The following is a 25,541-nucleotide window of genomic DNA, read 5'->3' as shown; positions in this document are numbered from 1 at the left end:
CTCAGTTTTCAAAGCCATATACTTTGTCTGGAAGGCAGGAACTGGGGTAGTTTGGTTTTCTTTCTTACCAAGAAGGCAGAAGTGTAGCACCACTAAGTGACCTGTGAAGATCACTTAAGAGACTGGAGAACTCTTGATGTAACAGCACTCTTCCCACGGCACAGAGACACTCCACTACCAGAAACACAGATCTGCATAAACATGCAGGGTTTCTGCCTAATTATTTTGAAAGCAGACGAGCTACTATAGACATGAACTTGAAGCAATTGAAGAAGGAAAAGAGAAACACTGAAGCCAAGAGAGTACGGCAGTACTCTCTTCAGTACAGCACGCTTTCAACTTTGAACCTTCCAAGTCTTCTCTTGTCCTTCCTGCAAAACAACTCTGCTTTCTGCTTTGGTGGATCTTCTGAAGTCTGATATCCAACAGCAGAGTCCAACCACCCAGGCAACAATGTGGAAAACATTTAGACTTTCCAACAATAGATTGAAATGGCTCTGTCCTTGGGCTGCAGTTCAGCCTGACCCAGCCAACATCTATATTTTCCTCTTTCTAATCTTTAACATAATAAAAGCAAACAAGAACAAACAAGGAATTTTAGCAGATCCTCCTTTGTTTGTATTCCAGGCCTGGTGTTAAGTCATGCTTTGTACCAGTCCCATTACTGGCAGAAGGCCAGCAATGGAACTTGAAATCAGAAAGAGACAAATATTTCATGTTCCCTATTAAACACCTCTGGACATAATCCAGCAATTAAAAAAATACTTTCCTTGAGAAGGCTGTGTATAAATGAGAATAGAGCTGCTTGTCATTTTACCCAAAAAGGTAGCTAATGATTTTTTTTAATATTTTAACAGAAAGTTGATACAGTATCTACTGCAAATAATAGGTCATTAGATGATAAGAGACTCACTGATTCATTGACTTGCTTTTATTACTAAGTAATAAAACTTATATAATGTTTTGTTTAATATTAAACAAAATTCCATAAAAATATTCCAAAAGAAACCAAGTAAGGAAAAGAAACAATAATGCCATTTGGATTTGTGTTTTGCCACATACAGAAACATGACAATGACTGCTTGTAAAAACATGTCAACATTTTCCAAGGGAGAAAGAGATGTAAACACAAGCTTGTCTAAAGCGCTTGCATCATATTTAGATTTAAAAGCTCTTTTTTGTCATCTTAGGCTGGGATGGTTTCTTTTCAAGGAAAAGATTTTGTTGTCCTAGACTGTTATGGTCTCTTTTCCAAAAGGAAAGATGAAGGTGTATTGGGTCTTCAATAGATGCTCACCTCAAAACTGTTTGTTTCTAAATCTAAAAGAGATTTCTGCAGCAGTTAGGAGGAATGAGGGATGTGGCAAGGGGAAGGGAGAACGGATCTTCTCTGTTACATTTCTATTCTCTGTATATCTCAAAGAAACTTTCTGAGTATTCAACTGCCCTGTGTAGCTTTCAGAAATCCTTTGCTCCTTCATCTTGCAAATCCTACCAACAGGAAGCTATCCTAACCCCTAGCACATGAATTATAAATTTTTAGTTAATTTTGCTGTTTACGAGGTTCTTCCCATAATTTAAGACACCATTATTTTTCAAATGTATAAAACACAGGTACTGGCCTGTGAATTCAGGTGTAAATAGACCATTTCAATTTTGTATTTACTTGTCCCGCCAATTAGAAAAGAATGATTAAGACATAATAGTTTCCTTTGGTTTTTTGCTTGCCTCTTCTCAGCTGAGAAGTCCCCTTCCTCCTTCCATTCCAAAATATCTCCCTCATTTTCCTTCCTCTTAGACCCAAGCCCTTCTAAGAAAGCTTCTCAATCAAGATTAGAAGAATCCATCCTGGACAGCTCCAGAGTGGAAGAGTCAAGAGTTGAAGGGCAGCAGAGGAGGAAACATTTTAAATTTTCATCAACCTCATAGCAAATGACTAGGCATAAAATCTGTGTCTGATCTGTCATTTTAAGTAGGCTAATGCAAAGAGAACCTGCTCAGAAAAAGCTTTGAAAGACAAATTAATAACCCTATTGATTTTTCCATCACTTGAGCCATCATTTTGAATGCAAGATGAAGCTGCAATGAATGAAGCTACTCAAGCTATGACAGGGAGCTGCTCCGAGAGCATTTTGCTCTAATGAAAGCCTAACAAAGATTCCCCAAAGTCTTACATGAGCCAAAACATACTCAATTTTCAGAGCTATATACTTTGTCTAGAAGGCAGGAACTGGGGTAGTTGGTTTTCTTCCTTACCAAGAAGGCAGGAACTGTAGCACCAGTAAGTGAATGGCACCCTGGGGACTCTGCCTCTTCACCTGACCTCCCTCCACGTACTTCTGGTCAAGAAGGAACCACTGAGGACAATAACCAATTTTCACAGTTAACTAATTACCTGTGTTTAATCAGTCCAGCCCTGTGTTAAAGTGAGTAGGGAGGGAGACTGACCATCATCTCTACAAATAATCGTCATCCCCCAAAATAAGGATTTAAGTGCCCTAAAAAGCAAATAACAGTATTTCTCCACTTTTCATCTCGTGCACTGTACTAGGTGCTGCATGCAGTCTTTGTTTTGGCTTTGGATGAGATCACCAGCCACTCATCACTGATTTTCAGTGCAGTGGAGAACAGTTGCACTCACCAGCATTCTCCTGAGAAACTGTGGTCCATACCACATCCAGCTAGCACAAGGACCTCAGAAAGCTCAGCCCTAAAGGTCTTCTGGAGCTAAAAATGCCACTGTCAACAGGCAACTGCTCCATACCATTTTCATTCTTCTGTAATTTTTTTCCCAGGGCAATTGAAAACAGTCAGAAAATGGCATGCCAAAAGGCTTCCTGTTCTATCAGCACTCTCTGCCAGACCCTACAAGGGCTCATCACAGACTCCAGAGAGCAGGGACACAGAGTCATGTAAACATGAAGCCAGTTTCCTCTTTAGGTCTTTGCAGATTAGATGGTCAAGGCCTCTATAACATAGATCTGAAAAAAAAAATTATTCTTAAAAAGGTCATAAATGTAGTCTGGCAGATCATTCCTCCTCCTGTGGTCAAGGATCTCTTGCTCTCTGCTTCCTGGAAGACTGCTTTATGGAGCCAACAGTAAGACTGCTGCCAGGTATCATCTTGCTGTCACATTTATATTCAATAGCAGGAAAAAAAGCATAATGAATTTTGCACTGTTTGGTCTGGTTAAGATCATCACAACTTTTTCAGTCAACTTAATCAACAATAAGGGAACCACACTATTTCCACTTGTGTGTAGGTGCCAGAAATACCACAGTGCTTATATAACACCTCACTCATACAAACAGCTTTCTTGCAAGGGGTCATTTTTCATTTTCTAAGCTGCTCATTGATTTTTAGTTTTAAGAACCCAAAACAACAACCCTATATCACACACTTTATACAAAAGTACTCTTACAATTTCTTTTTCTTATGGAATATGCTTCTCTTAATTTCTAGTGATTTTTAATATCTTAAAAATACAGAACAGATGGAGACAGGCAGCAGTTTGCAGATGGTTTCCGCCCTGTATACAAAACTACATGAGAGTACACTCTAAAAACACATTTTGGCAGATTGACATTTGACATTCAACACAGAAAGGCCTGTGCTCTGCATCACTGGTCCTTGGTTATGTGTTTTACTACTGTGAGAGCTTCCTGCATACCAGTGATGTGGCACAGCTCAGTCTTCTGCAGAAGCAAAAGCTTAAGTCCTTACTTTACTGGAGAGAGGATATCATTCAGATGTCTGCTCACAGGGGCCCTACCCTGTATCTCATCCACTACCTTCCAAAATAAAAAAGTTTGGAGGGCACTGGGAGAGAATCTTTTAAGACACTTTTTCTTGGGGAAAACAGTTCTCTGTACCACTACATCCTGCATATTTCTGACCTTCAACATAAACTTGAGGGAAAAAAAAATAATATAACAGGATTTTCAGCACTAGAGGACAGAGTCACTCACAGTAATCTTGATGTTGCAGGAATTAGCATTCCAGGAACTGGGAAGACTTGACAGAACTAGACTAAACTAATTCAGTGGCTTCTGTCATGGAGGGATGCACATAAAGTGATCTGCAAACACATGTTCCTCATTGTGAGCAGCACTAATACTCTTGAAATGACATAAGAACATTTGGTGGGAAACCAGTTCTAACTAACCACACTGATACAAAACAAACCTTCCCAAGGTTCAAGTCCATTTTAAACTGACAAAACCACTTTTGCTGGGCTATCAGCAGCAAGTCAGCAGTGTGCCAGACAACTCTTTTCATCAAACCCCTACGAACTGCACTGTAATCAGACTGAATTTGCTGCACCAAAATCATCATCCTGCTTGAAGTGCAGAAAGAACCACTTACCTGGAACCTGTGAACCAACTCCAGTGACTGGCTGTCATTCTGGTCTGCTTCAAGGATTACATCTGTCAGTTTATGTATGATCACATCCAAAGGACCCTGATCTTCAATGGGTTTGGTGAGGTCAAGCTAAAGAACGAGAGAGAAACGTTTTATTAATTTATGGGGGATCCAAGCTCCTGCTCCTGCCACCATCCAAGGTACTGCTGCCACACAGATGACATTTACTTTACACAGTGCCTTTGTTTTGGTATGTTATCCAAATCCCTGAGATTTTACACATCATTGAATGTTAGAAAACTTTACTCAGATGCTTATTTCTCAGCAGTGTAACTCTAATTTCATGAAAAACAGCGAAGTCATCAGCAAGTACCCTCTATCCAAACATCTCCCTGTGCTTCTCCACCCTAAACCAACACATGGCTCTTCAGCTCAGTTTCCTGGTATGTTCACACAGCTTCCTGGTACATTCACATACATGCAAAAGGAATGAGCTAACAAGGATTAGCACCACTAATAAAAGGAAGCTCTGCTGTGCCCACTGGGATTGCACAAAACAGCACCCAGGACAGGAATAAAGGTAACAGAAAAGCAAGTGAGTCAGGATCTGTGGAAATTCATTTGCTACTGAGACAGCTGGTAAGGAGGGGTGCACCTCCCAGACAACTCCCAACAGCAGACTTTGGCAGTTAGCTGGGTAGGAGACAAAGATTTGGGGTGAGGTGTGCAGAAAGTCTGCTCCAGACAGCACAGGAAGGCATGAAAACAGTGGCAACATGTTAGAGGGCTTAGTTCTAGTATCAAAACAGGGTTCAAGAGCAGAGGAACCACCTGCACTGGAAAAACATGGATGAAACATCAGTGCAAAGAAGCTTACTGGACCTCTATGAGATGCATGCAAGGATCCTAAGAGCTAGCCAGTGTTATTGTGAGGGCTTGGATTTATCAGGATATAAATCAAAACTATGGAGATTACAACTAAAGCAGGCAAAAAAATCTACCACAAGGGCAGTCTGGTTACAGCAGAGTTCCACAAAGGTGGCAGGATCTCCATTTGTCAAGATTTTTAATACCTGACTGGGCAAAGCCCTAAACAACTTACACTAGATTTAATGCCAAATCTGCTTTGATCAAGATGATGTATTGCAGACCCCTAAGATGCTCACAGAACTTGATAATCCATGAAGCTACTCACCAGATTTACCATTAGTTCAGTGTCAGTGCCACACCTGGCTCATGTTCTAGCCAACACACCAGGCTGCTCACAGCACAAAAAGCTGTGAGAGCCAATTCACCCACTTGTGAGACCTGCTGCATCAATGACAACTTAACCTTGTAAAGCCAAATCAGGAACATCTTTGAGAGGAAAGACGGATGTGTGCTCACTAAAGTTAGCATCTGATTTTACCTGCATGAACCTTTCTACTGCTGCTTTCTTTTTTATTCAACTCAGGTGAAGAAGGGTGTGAGAGGCACAGGAGGGAGAGGAGTACTGGGCTGCTGCTGCTGTTTTCTGTCTCATTAGCTTGAGTTTTGTCCTAATAAATTTCCCACCCTACAGAAATGGCCCTGCTTTGAATTAAGGAGTGAGTAGAGAAGGTAAAGGTATTAGAGAAGGTAAAGCTATAAGACAGGATCAAACCAAGAAAACTAAACCAGCAGAGATCTATCAGCCTTATATTAGTTTGCTAGTTGTTAATGTAATCAATCCACGGAGCTGAATTACATTTCTTGTGTAGGCACTCTTATCTGGGCCAGGCTTCCCTGAGCACAATAACTGAAGGTACCTATGGCACAAAAGCAAGTTGAAAGCCAATTCCTCCCTCAGAGACCACCTTTGCTTGCCCATTACTATATGCTCCTACCAACAGTTACGGGTTGGGGCCCTTTGAAGTCCTTATGCAGATTCCAATACAACTGGCAAACACAGTGTGTGTCCCTCTTCCAAGCAGACAAACACAGGCACTGCTCACAGGTGGGCAGCCACTCCCTACAAGCCACGAGACCAGCAGGACAGACTTGGTGTGGATGCTCAGGGATGGGTAAACTGTGGTCAGGTGAGGCAGTCCACAGAAATTCTGGCTGTCTTGACATATTTTCACTCTCACAAGTAGTGCAGCACAAATGCTGGGGGACAGCCTAAGAATCTGCAAAATGAAGGGAACTGCAGCTTGGCTAAAGAACACAGAAGGAGATAATTAACTTCTTCAACCAAGTTCCAGAAAAATCAGTTAATATCCTTAAAAGAAATCTCAGATGGCTATACTGCTGCTTCTGATTTTTTTCCATCTGCCTATCACATCTGGAAGGAAACAGCAAAACAAAGGGTCCATTTAACTAGGTCAGAAAGTTCACGGTTGCCAAGGTACAAAATTCTGAATTAATCCATTTTCAGGACTTGCAGTTTGAAAAGCAGTAAGAAGCAAGTAAGCATTTGAGATTGGTTACCCCTCCACATTCTTCCTGAACTTTCAGCTCAATCTGCACAGAAACATTCAGAAAACAAGAAAACAGTCCTCCCTTTCAGCCTTGACCCAAGAATAGAAGTAAGCCTTCAAGGCAAATCCAGGCATTTCCAGCACAGTGTTTTCCACAAGCATAAGGCATCTGGGCAAGATAACTTCTTCACAACAGTTGTGCCAGCTAAACACAACAGGTATACTTTGAGAACACAACTAAATGCATATACTTTGCACCCTGGAAAGCATTAAAAAGTCTCCCCCCAACACTGTTTTGCTTCCCCCTCACCAGTAAAGCAATGTGAGAAACGACAGCATGATAAAGCAGCTTCTCGGGAAGGAAGTTCAGTGACCACTTCAATTGCCTCAAAAAGGACAGCAGGTATATTTTAGCCACAAAAACCTTCAAAATTTGATCCAGTATTTTGTGGATTGGAGGATCAAACCATTTGCAAGAATAAGTTATCTGTGTTTAGAGCCATGCTGTAGAAAGCAAATATTCCTGGGCTGTGTGGAATTTGGAAGAGATCCACCTTCCTTTTATGCACTAAGAAAAAAAAAGTAAAAGTAGAAGGAAAAGGTGTGGAATTTGGAAGAGATCCACCTTCCTTTTATGCACTAAGAAAAAAAGTAGAAGTAGAAGGAAAAAAAAGATTTAAGAAGGTAAAAAGAAGCCTTTTCAAAGTGGAGTATCAGACCCCAAAATAAGTCAGTAGAACTAAAGTGCAAAATTTCTGATGGCCCTCTGCTGAGACAAACACTGATTCATTGTTTGTCATCAGCTGGAATTTGAGCCCTCCTACTTCCCTCCCCTTTCAGCATCTCTTTCTCTCTGAATGATCTCTGCATTTAACATGGTCACCCAAAGGTTTGTTATTGCAAAGAACCTACACCATAGCAACAGAAGTGAGAGAAAAGATTTATCAGCAACAGCTTGAAAAACCAGAGATATATCTATGCTGCCTTTTCTTCTGTGAGGTAGGCTTTAGCCTGCAGCATACTCTGCTTGCCCTTCTTTATGTTAAAAAAACAATCCCAACGAGGTATTGGTTTCATGGCATTGTCACTTATCACCAAAACCCAGCAAAACTCAGGTGCATGACATGGAAGAGAAGGCTTATATTTGACATGGACGGGTGCACTGTCTCTGGGTAAAATACTGCCTGGATGGCCAGGCCCAGAGAGTGGTGGTGAATGGAGTTAAATCCAGCGGGCAACTGGTCGCCCCTGGTGTTCACCAGGGCTCAGTACTGGTGCCAGGGCTGTTCAGTGTCATTACAATGATCTGGACATGGGCATCAAGTGAACCCTCAGTGAGTTTGTAATTCAAACCAAGCTGGGCAGAGGTGTTGGTCTGCTGGAGGCCAGGAAGGCTCTGCAGGGGGAGCTGGACAGGCTGGATCCATGGGCTGAGACCCAACTGTACGAGGTCTGCAAAGGTCAGGTGTCAGGTCCTGCACTGGGGTCACTCACAACAACCCCCAGGCTGGGGCAGAGTGGCTGGAAAGCTGCCTGGTGAAAAAGACCTCGGGGTGCCATGTGACAGCAGCTGAACATGAGCCAGCAGTGCCCAGGTGGCCAAGAAGGCCAGTGCCATCCTGGCCTGTGTCAGCAATAGCAGGGCCTGCAGGACTAGGGCAGTGATTGCCCCCTGTACTCAGCACTGGTGAGGCCACACCTCAAATCCTGTGTTCAGTTCTGGGCCCATCATTATAAGAAAGTCATTGAGGTGTTGAAACATTTCCAGAGAATGGCAATAGAGCTGGGGAAGGGTCCAGAACATGGTTCTCATGAGGAGTGGCTGAGGGGGTGTTTAGCCTAGAGAAAAGGAAGCTAAGAAGGGACCCTATTGCTCTCAGCCACCTGAAAGGGGGCTGTAGCCAGACAGGAGTTGGTCTGCTCTCCCAAGTAACAAGTGATAAGAGATGGGAAAATGTCCTAAAATTGCACTAGGGGATATTTAGATTGGATATTAAGAAAAATTTCTTCACTGAAAGAAGTCAATCATTAGAACAGGTTACCCCAGGAAGTGCCAGAGTCACCATCCCTGGAGGTGTGTAAAAGACATGTAAATGTGGCACTTGGGAATCTGGTTTATTGGTGGACTTGGCAGTGCTGGGTTAACAGCTGGACTTGATCCAACCTAAATGATTATATGTTTCTGTATGCCTTTCCTGGTATTTCAAATCCATATATGGAAGAAACCAACCAGTAGATAAATGCTCTTATCATAGCTGGCAGCAGCCAGCCTGCCCACCTTTTAATAGAAGGATGAGCTGAAAGTTATAAAACACTCCAAGCTTAGAAATGACAGTCTCTCCCACAGGCTTCCCAGAGAATCCACTGGAGAGCAAGTTACAGGCACGCAGAGCTCTGTCTCTGCCCTCCTCTCCCCCTGTCCTCCAGGAACACACAGCCAGCACATTATCCAAATCATTATAGAGAAGGGCAAAAAATGTTTATTTCCATTAAGCATAATTTGTTTAAAGTTTTGGGGTTGTTTTTCTCCAGAACCCTGGCAATCCATCTGTATTGCAGGGACAGGGTGAGTGCCTGGCAGAGTGCCATGGCTCTCCACTGGTCCCAACTGCAATCCCACACAAATGCATTTCTGGAAGCTGTGTTTAAAAATAAAACTATGTCCAAGTGGAGAAAATCTGGATTTGTTCACTCAGGGGAAAAAAACCAAGCCAAAGAACTACAAATGCTGGATTTAGGGAAAAGAAATATAATTTATAATAAAGATTAAAAATAGTTGTGTATTTTTTGTTTTATTCAGTGTTTCCAGTCCATGGTATAATCAGCTGTATTTCAGAATCCGCCTGATTAGGATTTGTGACTTTGAATTTTTTTTTTAAAGCTCTTCTTCCAAAATAGTTTTTGGATTAGCATTCATATGAAATGAAGTTTTAATACCAACCTGTTCTTTTATCTGAACCAGAGAGTAATGTCCACTGCTATATCCCTGAGCAATGTAGACTCTACATTTCTTTTAATCCTCGCTTTTATCTTATTATATTTTCATTAAAAATAAGGACCCATACAGCTACTCTTCAAACATTTTGCTCCCATTCTCCAACCCATTAGCAAACTCCACTCACCAGGATGCTGCTCTAAGTTCTTGTTATATTTTCATTTGATGTGCTGCTAGGACAGGAGTGTTCCAGGATGAGCATCCTTAGTACAGGAGTGCACACCCCTTCACAGCAGCCTGTCATGCTGCAGGTAGAAAATGTTCATGAAACTTTCAGCCAAAGGAGGTAACTGAAGGCAGAAGGTAAAACAGAAATCTAAGCCTTCTCAATAGGCAGTTAGCACCAAATCATCAGACATTAACTCAAGTGCTACAAAACTTAATAAAATGCCACAGAAGGGAAAGAATCCAACTTTCTGGTTGGTTCAACCTGTCAATGCTCTGCTACACATTTCACCAATCACAGACCAAAAGTCCCTTTGTGATAATCTAACCACCCTCCTCCCTGTGAATTGGACATACAACTTCAGCCTGACCTGACTTCTTTGCTCCTTAATTCCTGAGACTGTATACAGAATTTTCTAAACGAATCTATTGTATTCTGCTATTCAAATAATCAACTAAGGCTATACTGATTCCAAGACATGTGGGTGTTTATTTCAATCTTATTTCAGCTTATTCAACTCCACTGCATTAAAACCTTCAGGATTTCATCCCTCATCTTCCATGAGGAATAGCCCTTCTATCTCCTGGGGCTATTTTCTACCCTGTATTTTCATCACATACATTTATATCAAAAGCCTTGTAAAATAAAGCTTTTCAAATTCTTCTCCCAACCCCAGTCCCAGTGTTTACCTGTGCTATGCTTCAATGCTGAGCAAGTCATAATGAAAAAAAAAGTCACAAGCTCAGATGAGAAAGCCAAGTCTTCAGAAAGCTGAACCCAGACAGCTGATCTATTGGTGGACACCGTTTTCTCCCAAAAAACTCAAAGAAAGCATCTAAAATTATCTTAAGCACTTTGGAGAGGGAAGGAAGGCAGCAAAAATCAATAATGTCAAGTTTGCTGTTTCACCCCACTGTAAAAACGAAACCAAAACACAGATGATATTCTAACTACCAGTGAGAATGTGCTTACTTTTGAAAGAAAGTGGGAAAATTTCCTAAAAGAAATCAGGAAAACAGTTGTGCATGTCCATCCATACTTGTAAGACCTACCTGTTCACAGCAACAGAACAGAATGGCAAAGAAACCTGACTGCTCTTGAGACAAACCAAGGGAAATCCATAAGAACAAATAAGACCAGCACATGTTTCTTTCATTAATTAAATCCTTTAGGAGCAGTCCACTCCTGTCCTGTCCGTTCAGGGGCTGTACACTCAAAAAAGCAGCTGTCAGGTCTATGCAGCACAAAACTGACATAAATTACTCCCCTGCCAAAGCATGGAAGGTAACAAAGTATGTATGACTAAACATTTCCTCAGGAGGAAAGACATTACGCTACCTGGGCATTTTCAGCGGCATACAGGCTCCCATAGTTCCTAAAATACCTATGTATTGTAAGTAAACAAATATTTGTATATTTAGGAGATCTTCTCCTCATCTCTCTGAGGAAAAAAAAGTTATTTGGGCTTTCATCACGCCCAGATAGTGCAAAAGAATTGAGCACTTGCTGCTGCTGCTAATGGGGCCAAAGGATACCAAAGGAAAACATGAACTCCCTCAGGCAACAAACACCAGCTCTGTCTCATTGCAAAGAGCAAACAGGGACCTGACCATCAAAGGCTGTAAAGAAAGAGCAAAAAGTACACCGAGAGGTGCTGGTTTGTCTCTCCACGCCCCCCCTGCCCAGCATTAACCTGCACATCCTGTTGCAGCAGCGGCAATCCGAGAAAGGAAATCCGCTGTGGTGAGGAGACCTCTCACGGAGAGGAGAGGAGAGGGCACCGCAGCAGCACCAGGAACAGCCACCCCCTCACACGGGAACTCTTCCCCAGGCAGGAAGGAAACACCTGGAAAACACCCTCCACCTTCCTCCTGGTCCTTCTGAAATCATGGAAGTTAAAGGCTGACCAAAGAGCTTACCCATCTGCCACTGCAGGACACTAGAGGTTATCTGCTGGTCTTCTGCCCAGCTTGGTTTAATAAACCACCAAAGGAGAAGGAAAGCATGTCCCACACTGTGATAGGTCATGCAGACTCTCAGGCAAGTATCAGTGACATCCCAGGCATTAAGACATGCCTAAAGGTGAGGAGCAGCATAACATAGCTTATGAAGCTGGGTTTCCATTTTCCCAAGTATGGAAACTTTAACACCAGAGAAGATTCTGGGTCTAACAGATTATTTCTTTGTGTCCTCTTGCATTCTTGTGTTTACTTTGCATTCTGCTGGGCACAAGTTGCCAGAGAGTATGTGTGAGCTGCACATTTTCAGGAGTTGCACACAGCTGCTCTCCTGGAAGCTTGGCACCATGTCTCAAACTTCTGGGAAGTTCTCACTTCTACCTGTATTCTAAATTAAATGGAGGAAAAGGAAGCACATAGGGGGTTTTTACACTACATATACTAACAAACACAGACACCATTTATGGATCACTTCCCCAACTACTACACAAACTGACTAGTTCTTGTACATTCAAGGCTTGTCCCCAAGTAATGCAATCCCCCAGGACCTCGGTGAGCACCTCCTCCCCACAGCCTCCTCTGCCCCCTCCCACAAAAGCAAAGAGTGACCAGCACTGCTTCTGCCTGCGCAGTAACACTGGGATAAGTTACTGCACCCCAGTTACTCAAACCTCTCCCACCGCTCCCCTCACTTCCCTCCTTACTCCTCTGACCCTGGTATAGAGGGTCAGTGGTATATTTCCACCCAGCATCATCCTCCTGTTAACACTAAGTTTTGTCCCTTCACTTCTTTAAAAGCACGACAAGAAATTCCATGTTTGGGCTATGGCTAAAGTTCTTTCAGCCTTTCTATTTTACCCAGGACTGCAACATTGTTACTAGAACTTTGTTTTAGACTTAGAGCCCAACACACACACAAAAATAAATTCCAGCAATTAAAGTTTAACAGCTTGGTTTATGTCCTGTACAATACCTTGGCAGTTGCAGAAAGTTCTTTGCAGAACTTGCCAAGATGTGGGAATGGCTGTTTCTGAGCATGATATTAAACTGAGAGCTCATGTCCCATTAGGACTGGACTACAGTGAGCAGGTGTTTGTAGGCAAGTGGTTAAGCAGCTCAGTCTTGTGCTCAGGGATGGTTTGAAAGGCAATTGCTGATTTTCAGCAATGCAGAAGAAATAATCAATGCTACCCAAATCCAGAAAAGCCTCTTGCCAAGGGTGTCTCCTGAGGTCACCAAGGCTCCTGTGGATTAAGAAGGGCAGCAGAACAAATCCACAGATTAGCAGAGGAGAAAAGTTGAACAGAAAATGTGTGACATGGGAGGATTAGTGCTCCGAAGAATGAAAGCAAATTACAGAAAAACAAGAACACAGGAGAATGACCATTCAGCATAACCTGCCTTGCTTCACTTCCTGGAACTGTCAAAAAGGCAATGTTCAGAGCACCAGATTAAAATGCTATAGAGGAAATCTCAGTAGTGGAAGGTATGGGAAAATTACTATGTGGTTCACAGAATCTCTGGCTCACTTTTGGAATGGGCAAATCAGACCCAGAAACCCTTCTTTTTATTTCACCCGGCAGAATTGTAATGGTTTTTTGAGTGAGCTGGGTCAGCTGTAGCCCAGTTATTGAACTGACAGCTCAATCAACCCTGCAGGAGAGCAGACAGCAGAGGAGGAGTAGAATGGAAACACTATCCATGGAGAACACTCCAGCTAATCTAGAATACAGAAACTGTGCAGCACTACAGCCAGTACAGCCCAGGTAAGCAGAAGGAGGGTCACAAGAGTGGTGAACCTTTACTTCTCTAAAGTTTTCAACCTTAATTATATCACCATACATGGAATCAAAACATTGAGACCTTACAGTACTACAAATACTTTTGGTTTTTGAATAACTACTGGATACAGAGAATGTTAAGATGAAGGAAGCATATTCTGAAAGTTTCTCTTGAAGTCACACAAACATGGACTGCCTAACTTCCTTCCTTTTGATCATGGGATTAGGTAAGTAGAAAAGCTGGTACATAAGAAACATCCCCCAGAAAGCCTGGCTACTACCCTTTATCCTAAGGGCTGACAAAGCTCAGCTCTGGACTTACACCACACAGATCAGGCTCAGCTTTTGGATAATTCCTCAGCAGCACCTGTCAAACATCAAGAGCAGCCAGAGCTCCTGTGTATGCAGCTGTACTTCCCATGAAATTGCCAATGTCTCTGCTGTAATTCTGCCTTCAACAAAGCTTCCCATCTGGCACAGCCAGGCTGCCAGAACCCTCTCCATTTCTGTTAGCTACTGGCCCCCAGAGAGCTGTATTTCTAGGTGCATTTCCCTTTCTCAAGAGACTCTGGATCAGGCCAAATTAAAAGTAAATGTACGTAGCACCCAAAGAACATTTAAACCAGCCTGCTCATCACTTTGCTGAATGCATCTGCTCTTTATTGTCTACTAGGAAATTTAAATACATGTGGAGGGAGCAATAGCTGTCTAAGTAGAAAGTTTTTATGCTCTTTATTCACCCTTGCCTAAACTAATTAGGATCCCTTCTGAAAAACAAACCAAAATTGAAATATACTTCTCTTAAAAAAAAATCCTCCTTCATCCAAACACATTTTTACAGTGCTGCTCATGACCACTGGATAGCTATCAATGCTTGTGCAACTGCAAATGATAGAGGAGGAAGAGGAGGGAGAAGTACACTGGAATAAGACAGGGAAGAAACACAAAAGCTTTAGAAGACTTAGCCTAAAGGGAAAATAAAAACAAATAAGGTTGCTCTTAAACACAAAGAAGGCCATGCTTAAGCTGACCTATATCATATTCCCATGCTGCATGAGTAGAAATCAGAGGAGAGATCATGAAGGGATTGAAGAGACTGTGGCATTCCCTGCCATTCTGTTCCAGCAAGTATTATTTATGGAAGAATGAAGCTGCCTTTCAATTACAAAGCATTACTTCAGCTTGAAACCACTGCTCCCAGTGAGACAACATGATGAAACCATCCCTTCCAAGGGTGAATTTAAAGGCATTTGAAATGGTCTGAAATGAACACAGCTGCAAAGGTGAAACAGCTCATCATCTCTCAAATGGAGGAAGAAGGGCATAGGTGGAGGTTACAATCATCCCTCACTGGGGCTGCACTGCTAGAAGGTATCTGAGAAAGGAGCAGAAAGTCATGAGAAGGTGGCTGGGACACAGGCAAGGCTCTAACTGGAGCCTCAGTGGGCCTGACTCATTGCATCAGCAAATACCCTGGCACAGAGATAGTGATCAATAGCTAATGGCCAAAAGTTTGTTTTGTAACAACTAAAAACAGATTTGCTTTTTACTTTCTACCATGTCTGATAAAGTCTTCACCAGTGGTCCATGGCTCAGCCACACACCAGATATTTTTCCCACTCAGGTGAACAGTCTTTCAATGCAGCACCTGCCCAACACAAATGGAGACCAATAGCCCAGGCAGAACATTTTAAGTAAAATTCCTTTAAAATGAGAATGATAAAAGGCCTTGCTTTTACTGTGCTGAGATTGTCTGACAATCCTCCTGAGGTTATAGCCCAGCTATTCTGAAGCAGGAAAACTAACATAAAATTTAGTAATACAAAGAATACTCCATCAAGCTGTGTTAGTTTAAATTACAGGATAAAATGGTATACAATTCAGGCAGATTTATGACTTCAGGATGGCAAATGTATAAAGAAAGTAATTAGTAAAGACTGCTGAGTTGTGAAAAGCTCCAGGATTTGATAATAAAGGATGCTTAGCATTTTTTGTCAGCATGCCAGAGTGAAACACATTTTGGGAATACTCAAAAAAGAAGAAAAATTGGGATTTCCATGTAACAAGCAGAGGGCTAATAATAAAGGTAATGTAGAAATAGCCTCAAATTTTACACAAAAGTTTGGCTTCAGCTTTCAACAAGAATAAAGAGGCTGGCCATGGGGGCAAGGTAAGTTGGTGAACAGAGATGGATACAGATAGATCTATGGTACCAGCAGCCAAAGCCAGAACTCATGGAATTAAATTCACAGGAGTCAATAACTACAATAATTTCAGGCTTCTTCCTGCAGTCAGAGAGAAATGAATAAACACCCTGACATTTCAAATTCATTTAGCCTGTCTTACTTTCATGTTCTAGAATAAGAGGAATCACAGCTGAAATATGCCTGATCAGAAGGAGCCCGGTGGAGTGGCACAGATGTCAGATGATCTTCAGAGTTTCATGTACTGAGGTGAAGGGAAACTGTCTCTCCCATACTGTATAATTAAAAAAAAAAAAAAAAAACCAAAAAAAAAACCCCAAAACACCACCCCTCCTCCCATGTCTAGAAAACAAAATTAAAATTCAATTAAACAAAACATGACATAGGAGATCAGAAGATGGTGATACAAGGGTTCTGAATAATTGTATCCTTTACACAGTGCTTTCAAATAATCAAACAAAAAAAAAAGAGGCAATTATAACAGGAAAAGAGAAGAGGGGAAAAAAGATGGCTATTTACTATTCATCTGACCTAGCAGTATAACAGCATTTCAGTACATTTGAAGATGCAGAAAAATAATCAGCTCTTCAGGCGTAAATAAAAAAGGTAGTAAAAAGTGACATGAACCTTAAAAAGATAGACCAGACCCATCTAATTGGCTGTATGACCACTGATTCTCTAGACAGAGAAAATGCAGCAAAACATTTTCTTTTTTTTTTCTTTTTTTTCTCAGTAGGGTGGAACTGGAAAAAGACAGGACCTGTAGAAGCACAGGGAGGCAAATGAAGGGTTAAATAAAAGAGAAGCTGACAATAGCTTGCATGCTGAAAGCAGCAGTGGGTAAACGGAAAGGCTGTGCTAGGGGCATTCCTCAGGCACTGGTTTTCTGATCATTTTATTTAATATCTTCATTAGTGGTCTTAGCACAGTAAGTAGATTACTGATAGACCTTAATATCTACACAGTGTAACTGGCTCCACATTAGCAGTATCATGCACAAGGGAGAATCAGAAATACAACAACACTGAGTAAATACAAAATGAAAATGATGATGACATGAGAAAAATTACCTCAGTTCGCTAGGATTAGGGTATTTTACCTGAGGTTTTTAAGAGTTAAACTACAGAAAAAGGCACTACTGAGAGCCCTATTGAACAGCTTCACCCAGTTCAGGCATCCATGACTAGAAGTAGAAAATCAAAATGAAAAGAAGACTTCAGAATTCAACTAAACTTTTTTAGTTACAGGCTCAAAAACATAGAAAATCCTTTCCACACATTCCATGGCCATGGATCTTTATAAACTATGAATAGGAATATTTGGTCTAATGCAGATTCTTTGAGTGTCAACCACTTTCTGGCACGAAATAGCTTACCTTAATCATAAATATTGTTGCTGCACTGGAATAGCAACTGATTTGATGCTATAAATGGGCATTCTGGGGTGTACAGCACAAACTGAAATCTGCTACCCAGGAACACGTATTTTCCTGCAGTTCCTAAATATTCTCAGAGGAGCAAAAGAACTAAGAGGTACAGCAATGGAGATTAAACAAAATAATCTCATGTTTCAGATTATTCAAACTTGCATTCCACTTTATAAACAGAGCACTAAGTGAGCAGCACAGAGGCAAGATTTAAAAAGGACCATCAGAAACACCCCTCAGAAGAGGCAGGAAAAGCAGCACTTTGTCATTGACCTGTAAATCAAGTCTGGCACACTCCCTAGTTCTGATGTCTTCCCTCACGCCCCCGACTGACCAGCCATCCTCTCCAGGTGGAGAAGGAACCTGTAGCTCTGCCCTTGGCAAGGCAGCCGGCCATGCTGGACTTCTGCAAGGATCCTGCAGATACCTTGTCTCACTGAGATGGCTGGGCTAATTTACAGGAATATCAGTGACACAAAAGTAGGTCAAAACTTCGTTTAAATTGTTTAATAACAGGTACAGATTTTGTCTCACAAGCCTACCATCTGACTGTTGGGGCTTTAAAATTACATAACCCACCCCTCACTACTAATTTTCTTTTCCTTTTTGCTGTTTGAACAAGAAAATTACTTCCTGTTCAGGGAAGACAGTGAATGCTGGGGTAATTAAATGAGCTAGAAAAAGAACAGCTAAAATTGTATTTTTTATTCCTCACTCAACTCTGTTTACAGGAATGTCAAGCCTTCCTGTCACAGCAACAGGTAAAATATCCAAAGAAAATGCTGATATGCCTTCCACAGATACCAAATCCCATCTTCACTATTCATACTCGTTTTAACAGGCAAAGATGGGAAAAGGGTAAAATAGTTAAAATACAAGGGCACAGCTAGAGTGTGAAAAGCCTGTCTCTGTGTAGCTTACAACCACAGGACAGAGAGTGCCAGACACACTCCTAGAAGGTCTCATGCTATAACCCAGTTTCCAACCATGTTTGCACACACTCTGTGCCTGAGCTCTGATTTCAAGGCCCTTGTCTTGACTGTCACTCAGCTGTCAAGATGCCCTCCACTGCTTCTCATGCATCAGCACAGATGATGCTTCATTTGCTCCCTTTCCTTCTCCAATCTTTTGCATGAGGGTAGCTCCAAACTCTTTCCAAATTTCACCATGGCATCACTTCTCCACTGCTTTCACCTGGTCCAAACCCATTCTGTCAGCTGCCAGAGAGGGCTGGTCCCAGCTCCTGTCTGCCCCCAGACCCCCAGTGCAGCAGACACTCCCAGGAGTTTGACACTTTGGTCTTCCTCCCCTCAGCTGTGTTTTTCATTGTAACTGGCCCTCAAGTTCATAATTCTAGTTTTGCTTTTCTGCCTCTGGCTCTTACCTCAACCTCTGCTTTGCTCCTGTCCCAGCTACATCCTGTCCCCTCTTACATCAGTCTCTGTGAACATGACCACCAAACCACTGGGCCTGCTATTCAGAAGTCATCATTAATTCTCTCAAACTCTCTCCTTCTTGCAATCCAGACCTTCCAGATTCCTTGTATTTCTCACCACATCACCCTTCTTTTGGATCAGAGGGAAGTCCTCCCCTGTTCATCTTCAAAATTCTTGAGTTTATTCTCTTCTACCTCTCACTCACCCACAAAGCCAACTTCCACAGCCTGCTTCAAAAATCCAACCAGAGCCTTAGCATTTTCTTGCATCCTGCCGCAGAAAAGCTTGCCATAAACATATACGCGGCTCTGTCACTGCTAGACTTCATATCCCTTGTTCCAATCCCTGCTTTGCGGGAGTGACATAAAGTACTTCTGAAACAGCCAAATGCTCAGAAATCTTCTGCCTTTTCCCCAAAGGTCTATTTGACTCCATCTATCAGCTTGACCACATCTAGTCTTAGAGAAGCAAGGCTGTGGGTGTGACATTGCCCCTAAACATGGCTACACAGCTTTGAGCAGGGACACTCTGAACTTCTAAGGGCAGAACAACATGCACAGAGGCACCTCAGCTGAACTCAGAGCCATGACCCCTGAGAAAGTTTTTCACAAAAAAAAGGTAAGTATAATATACACACTTATATATGGTAAACACATTTACATATATATATATATATTATTTTTTTTTTTACCCATATATTCCTACCTTTCCAAAATCTCTTGTTGGAGAAGATATACACACACATGTTCTTCCCCCCTTTGCTTCTAACTAGTTAATTTTCACTTAGGACATGGCAGAGAAGAAATCACTACATTGCCACCCTGAACCATCTTCAGAAACCAAGAACCTAATGTTGAGCTTTCTCACATTTCCTGTAGTTATTTGTCACCACTGGAGTATTTAAAAGCCTACATTTCAGGGTGAAAAGGGGGCTTGAAATCACTACATTGCATTTCAGTAATATCACTTGATAATCAGAAGTAGCCTCTGACATTAGTCCTTAAAACTATGACATGAACACAAACTCTTTCCTTCGTCTGTTCCACTTGGGAGCCAAGCATTTCACCATAACCAGTCAGCTTCAAGTTCTCTGAGCAGGAAAAACTAAAATCACAAATCATGGCTTTTATACCCAGAAGTTTCCACATCCAGTTGGCAAAAAGGGCCTGTTTGCTGACAAAACCCCTTCCACACACTTCCTGAGTATTTAGTTTTTGCTCTTAGCCTAAGCAAAATATCTTAAAACCTCTTGGTCACAAGAACACTTGAAACTTTCAGGATAAATCGGTATTTCCAAATGAAACCCCCTTTCCTTACTGAAAACAAAAATGTGAACAAACTTTCCATTTTAATTTATGGCATTAGTCACATAAGAATCATCTTCACATAACTTCAGGGAAAACTTCTATTTAACAAGGCTTTTAATGGACCATGCTGAAAAATAGAGCCAAATTTTCCCCCTTTGCATCACCTGACTTATTGTACTTGCTCAACCCACTGGAACTGAAAAGCTGACTTAAAAACCTCAGACAACTGGCAAAAGGAGTTCCTGCAGATTAAACTCACCCTGCACATCACAGCTGAGTGAAAAAACGATTTCCCAGCAGGAGCTGGTAAGGCAATTCCCCCAAAGGCTGCTTCCTTTAAGCGGTGCTGCAATGTGAGTACGGCAGAGGACCCCCAGCAGAAGGCAGGTGATCTAGAGCTGTCCAATTCCCTATTCTCACCTTACCAGAGACATTAAAAAGTATTTCTGACCATGACTTCCCTCTCCACTTTGCATCTCTCTACAAGCCTCCTTTATTTCCCTCCATCCCTGGCAGCTGAGGATGACTGCTGAACTGGCATCTCCCTCCTCTCCAGCCAGTTCCTGTCAGCTCAGTCAGCCACCAGTCCCTGCCAGCAGCCCACAGGGCTATCCCTCACTGCTGTTTACAGACACGAAAGAGAAGGTGTGTGACCCAGCTGGCCTCTGCTGAAGATAAAGTCATCACAGCTCCAATTGTTCCTGCTGGTAGGAGGAAATAATGCAATTTGTCTGAGCTGGAGCAGGAGATGTTGGAGAGCTATGAATCAGAACGCTGCTCTTTTAGTGTGTAGTAAATGGCACCTTTACCATTATTTCTCATATTTCTCCCTGTTTGTATGGGAACAAGAGGCAGGGTGTTGAGGAGGTGATGTGGGGAAAGGCAGAGATCTTTATGTAAAACCAGAGCTAAACCTTCCCGGTGCCTCTTGCACAACTGCAGCCACATGCAGTGTCTAATGCACAGAAGAACTACAGTGCACTGAGGCTAACAGGAAGCTCTGCAAGATCCCCGTGCATGCCCTGAAGTGTGGAACTCCAAGCCAAGTCTTCAGAAAAACACAGAGACTGAAAAACAGAGGCAATCCTCCATGCCAGCTTCCTACTGACCCACAGCTGTGGGACCAGTTTGGGCCTGGATGTAGGCCCTGGGGACTCTGCATCAGCACTGACATTCAAGGGTTTTTAGTTCTTCACAGTAGCTTTTCAGAAGAAAAATACAAAGATTATTATAGCTGGAAGTGCAATGTTTTAACTTAAATACAATAAACTGTCGTCCAAGGCATCAGGCTCACCTTGAGAAGGCTTGGTTTCTGGCTTCTGTCCCTTTACTACCAGCATTACCTTAATAAGCTTTAGCAGCCTCCCTTCCTTTAAGCTGGAGTGTCTGTCGTGCTCTGACCTGGAACTTCATCATCCAGGAGGTCACTTCAGCATTTATTTCCTCCACTGTGCATTTTTATCATTAGCTTATTTTACTCTGTCTTTAAAAACCGGATCAGGACATCAGAGACATGCTTATGAACCTACAGCAGCTGTGAGCCTTACAAGACCAGAACTGACACCCATGTTCTTCTACTCTCTCTCAACTTGTTGAGCATTTCAGGTCTCTGCAACATCAGCCAAAGTCAAGGATCCTGTAGTTTAATAAAGTGCTGTGTTTAGCACAGCTTCTTTATTCTACTCTTGCAACTAGCCAGAGCAGAGTCTGTTACTGCTTCCCAACTTCAGGGCAATACTGTAAGCTTTGACCAGCTCCCAAGGCATGCTGAAGGCTCTGGAACTGCTTCTCTGTGACAAAGTTCCTCAAAGTTCCTAAAGCTACCAAATACTCCTCCTTTCACAAGAGACCAAGAACTGATCGCTGAACAAGACTCTTTAGGACAGTCACTGGCTGTGCTGGGTTTGGCAGGGATAGAATTGATTTTCTTCTCAGCAACAGCCTCTGTGGCACTGTGTTTTCAACTGGTGACAAAACCAGTGTTGATAACACACCCAGTGCTGCAGTTATTGCTGAACAGGGCTTGCACACTGCTCAGGCCACCTCTGCTTCTGAAGCTGCCCCTGCAGCCTGTGGATAGAGGTGGGCAAGAGTCTGGGAGGGGACACACCTGGGAGATCTGAGCCCTCCTTAGTGAGCAGGGACTGGCTGGGGTCTTAGCTGTCCCCTGGGGTCAACCCACCACCTGAGTAAACCAAGATATACTGATTTACAAAGTATCTTTGAAATCTGAGCTCAAGCTGCTGCTAAACTCAGATTTAAAATAATGTGATAGGGTTAAAATTAGAAGTGAATAATACATTTTAGAACACCTGGCAGGCATAGACCAGGCATTTCTGTTGTTCAGGTGAATGTCCAAGGCCTTTTAAAAATCCCTTTCCCATCTCTAAACACACATAAGCAGATATCCTTGTAAGATGAAGACATAGAGAAAGAAAAGTTGTAGCTACATTTAACATATTAATGTAATGTGACATTTTCAGTTGTACAATTTAAAGGAAGGAAAGTCATTTCACTATCAGTGGATCTTGAGTTTTGACATTGCATTTTTCACCCTATTCTATGTTTTTTTTCTTCATATTTCAGCTGTTCCAAGCTTTTCATATCCTTCAAGAATTATTTAAAATATGCTGACAGAACATGCCCTTTTCAACACTGGCACAGAAACAATTTCCCTAAAGTACAGATAAGAATATGACCAAGATACATTCCCAAGTCCCTGAGAAAATTAGTGGACAGTCACTAATCACTCTTAGCTAGGCCATGTCATTACTTACGGGTGTGACTGCCAAATGAGGCCTGGCTGAAGAGAAGACAGGAACATGCTCACCTTACATGAGAGCTACTCATGCAGCCTTCCAGAACACCTTAAAGGGATGTGACAAGGGAGATGCAGAGGGACTTCTCATACAGACATGGAGTGACAGGACCAAAGGGAATGGTTTCAAAGTGGAAGAGAGCAGGTTTAGATTAGCTGTTAGGAAGGGATTTTTCTCTGTGAGGGTGGTAAGGCACTGAAGAGGTTGCCCAGTGAGGTTATGGATGCCACATCCCTGGAGCTGTTCAAGGCCAGGCTGGATGGAGCTTTGAGCAGCCTGGTCCAGTGGAAGGTGTCCCTGTCCATGGCAGGGGGGTTGGAGCAAGATGATCTTCAAGGTCCCTTCCAACCCAAACCATTCTATGATTCTATGAAGCCCTTCAGGCTTTTCAAGGAAGGGAGTCATACAAGTATGTGTGTGGGACAACCAGCTCCAGCAGAGCATCAGTCCTGTGAAGCCACCTGCTATTCAGAGCAGTAATAGAGGCATCACAGCTGCAGTTTCATTTAAATCAACAAAGAAAATGAGCACTGCAGACACAGGTTAAGGGTAGACAATAAAAACAGAGAAGTCATCTGATTTTGATGAGGGTGTGTTTACTCTGAAACAAACACTGACAGGCATATATAAAAGTCTGGCTGAGTTGCTTATTCACGTTCTTCGCAGTGACATTTGAGTGTAACAATTTGCTCAAAATTGGTAACATTTCTCTTCTGAGCAAGACAATTTAACAAAAGACAACAATCATCTCCAAAATTTGTATGAAAAACAAAACATTTTCTTCACCATTATTATAAAACCTCGAGCTCAAAGTGTATTTTCTCAAGTTACTAAGGAGCTCATCAGGCTGGGCTGCCTCCCTTTACTAATCCCAGGTGTCTAAACAAAAAATTAATGAGGAGGAGGGAAGTGTGGGGAGATGGAGAAGGAAAGGCTCAAAATAAACCAGTGTTATTCAAACACTCCTAGCTCCAAAATAAAACACAACAATACTGACCAAGTGGAGACACAGAAGACCTGGCATGGCTCCAGAACACAATAACCATTTGTCTTCTTTGCCAGAGGCAAGCAGCAGCTGGGAATGCCACTGGGGGGGATAAATAGCACCATGCTACAACTGGAGGACTACTCCCAGGAGCAGTGCAATACACAAGAATAAAAGATGACAAGTTAGATGAATGCTCTTTGAGAACCTTTTCAGAAAGGACTATATGTTCTTTAGGAGAAGCAGGAAAATTAAATATATGCAAAAAATGCCAACATAGTTCTGCCAAATTCACTTGGTTAATAAAAATGAATCAACATGCAAAATGCTTCACCTGAATTGGCCTGAAATACTGCTAGGGAACCCTGGCATAGGTAGATCTTTGTGCAAGGGAAACTTTGTGCAAGTACAGTACTTTCCTAAGAGTGAGTGGGAACCCTTTCAAGCACTCCTCAGATTTTGAAGGATTGTTATACCCAACACAATGGAAACTTCTGAGTGGCAGAAAATGTTTCAAGGGTTTAATAAAATAGCAGGGAAAGGAAGCAGAAAACCAGCAACCAGTTGGTATTTATGTACTCATTTATTTATTTACTGGCAAAACATGCTTTAAAATTAAACTTATAGTACTACCTGCAGGTCTGTTCCACATCAAAATCACCTTTTGGGGAAAGGTATAAGACTGGAATCAAAACAGAAGATTCCTTGCAATGCTACGTTAGTCTGTAACATAATAAACACTGCTTTTTTACCCAAGTTCACTCCCCACGTGGCTGCCTCAACAGGAATATACTGAGTGAAAGCAGAAGTGTAAGTGCCTCAGAAATACACCTTTGTGGTAATACAATGCAGAAAGGACCAGACCAGCAATACAGGAAATCTTTCTGCTGCAGAGTGTGGGACCTAAACTGGGAGAGTTTTCTCAAGTGCAAATGGGAGGGAGGGAGAAAAAGGAGAACAAACTCCAATTGTATGAAATTAAGCTTTACAGAAAGTAAACCACAATTCTTTCCATAACATAATGGTGTTACCATTAAGTCAATATGTGATATCTTTGCAAAATACATGGAATGTAAGCAATTTCTTTTCTTTTATTTTTCTGCACCTTTCAAAGCTGACAGGAAAAAGAGCACTACAATGCTGGAAGAAAAATTGTGACCAGCAAAAAAAAAAAAAACAGGCAAAAGGGTTTGATTTCCACTAAGAAGGCAAAACATAGATAAGATAGCCAAGAGAACATAAGGATTCAGGTTTCCAGGTCACAGCTGTGACCTTTAGGTACCTAAATTTCCTAGGCAGTTACTTTGAAATTCTTAGGTTACATCCAAGCAAACAAGTTACCACAAGATAAAGGGTGTGGATTCACAGCCCATGAACTGCTGAGGCCAGGTAGCTCTGGAGCAACTCTACTTTCAGCAATGACAAACATGTGGTAAGTTACAAGAGTATCAGCATCTGAAAGGTGCTTTACCCTAGAAGAGAGATAACAATATGAGCACCATACAGAATGGGTTAACCAGGACTGATAGGGTGACAAGAAGGAAATGTATGGGCTGATTAGCAGGAAGACTTGCTGACACACAAACATGTTAGACCATGGAGCAATCTCCCACGGGAACTGGTGAAAGTCCAGTCAGTTGAAGCTTTATGAAAAAACTTACAC

The 25,541-nt window shown here is 42.1% G+C and overlaps 1 protein-coding gene across 4 annotated transcripts in view; it reads right to left on the bottom strand.

Annotated features, from left to right (window-relative positions):
• Positions 1-25,541, bottom strand: part of ITPK1 (inositol-tetrakisphosphate 1-kinase) — a 141,977-nt gene that overhangs the window by 67,505 nt on the left and 48,931 nt on the right. For all 4 annotated transcript variants that reach the window (XM_039712532.1, XM_039712530.1, XM_039712531.1 and 1 more), the window contains exon 4: positions 4,367-4,492. In XM_039712532.1, coding sequence (XP_039568466.1) covers positions 4,367-4,492 — 126 coding nt within the window. The remainder of the gene's footprint in view (positions 1-4,366; positions 4,493-25,541) is intronic.

This window comes from Passer montanus, unplaced genomic scaffold (genome assembly GCF_014805655.1).
Source record: "Passer montanus isolate IOZ18808 unplaced genomic scaffold, ASM1480565v1 scaffold27, whole genome shotgun sequence".
Taxonomy (NCBI): domain Eukaryota; kingdom Metazoa; phylum Chordata; class Aves; order Passeriformes; family Passeridae; genus Passer; species Passer montanus.
This window is presented reverse-complemented; position numbering and strand designations above follow the sequence as displayed.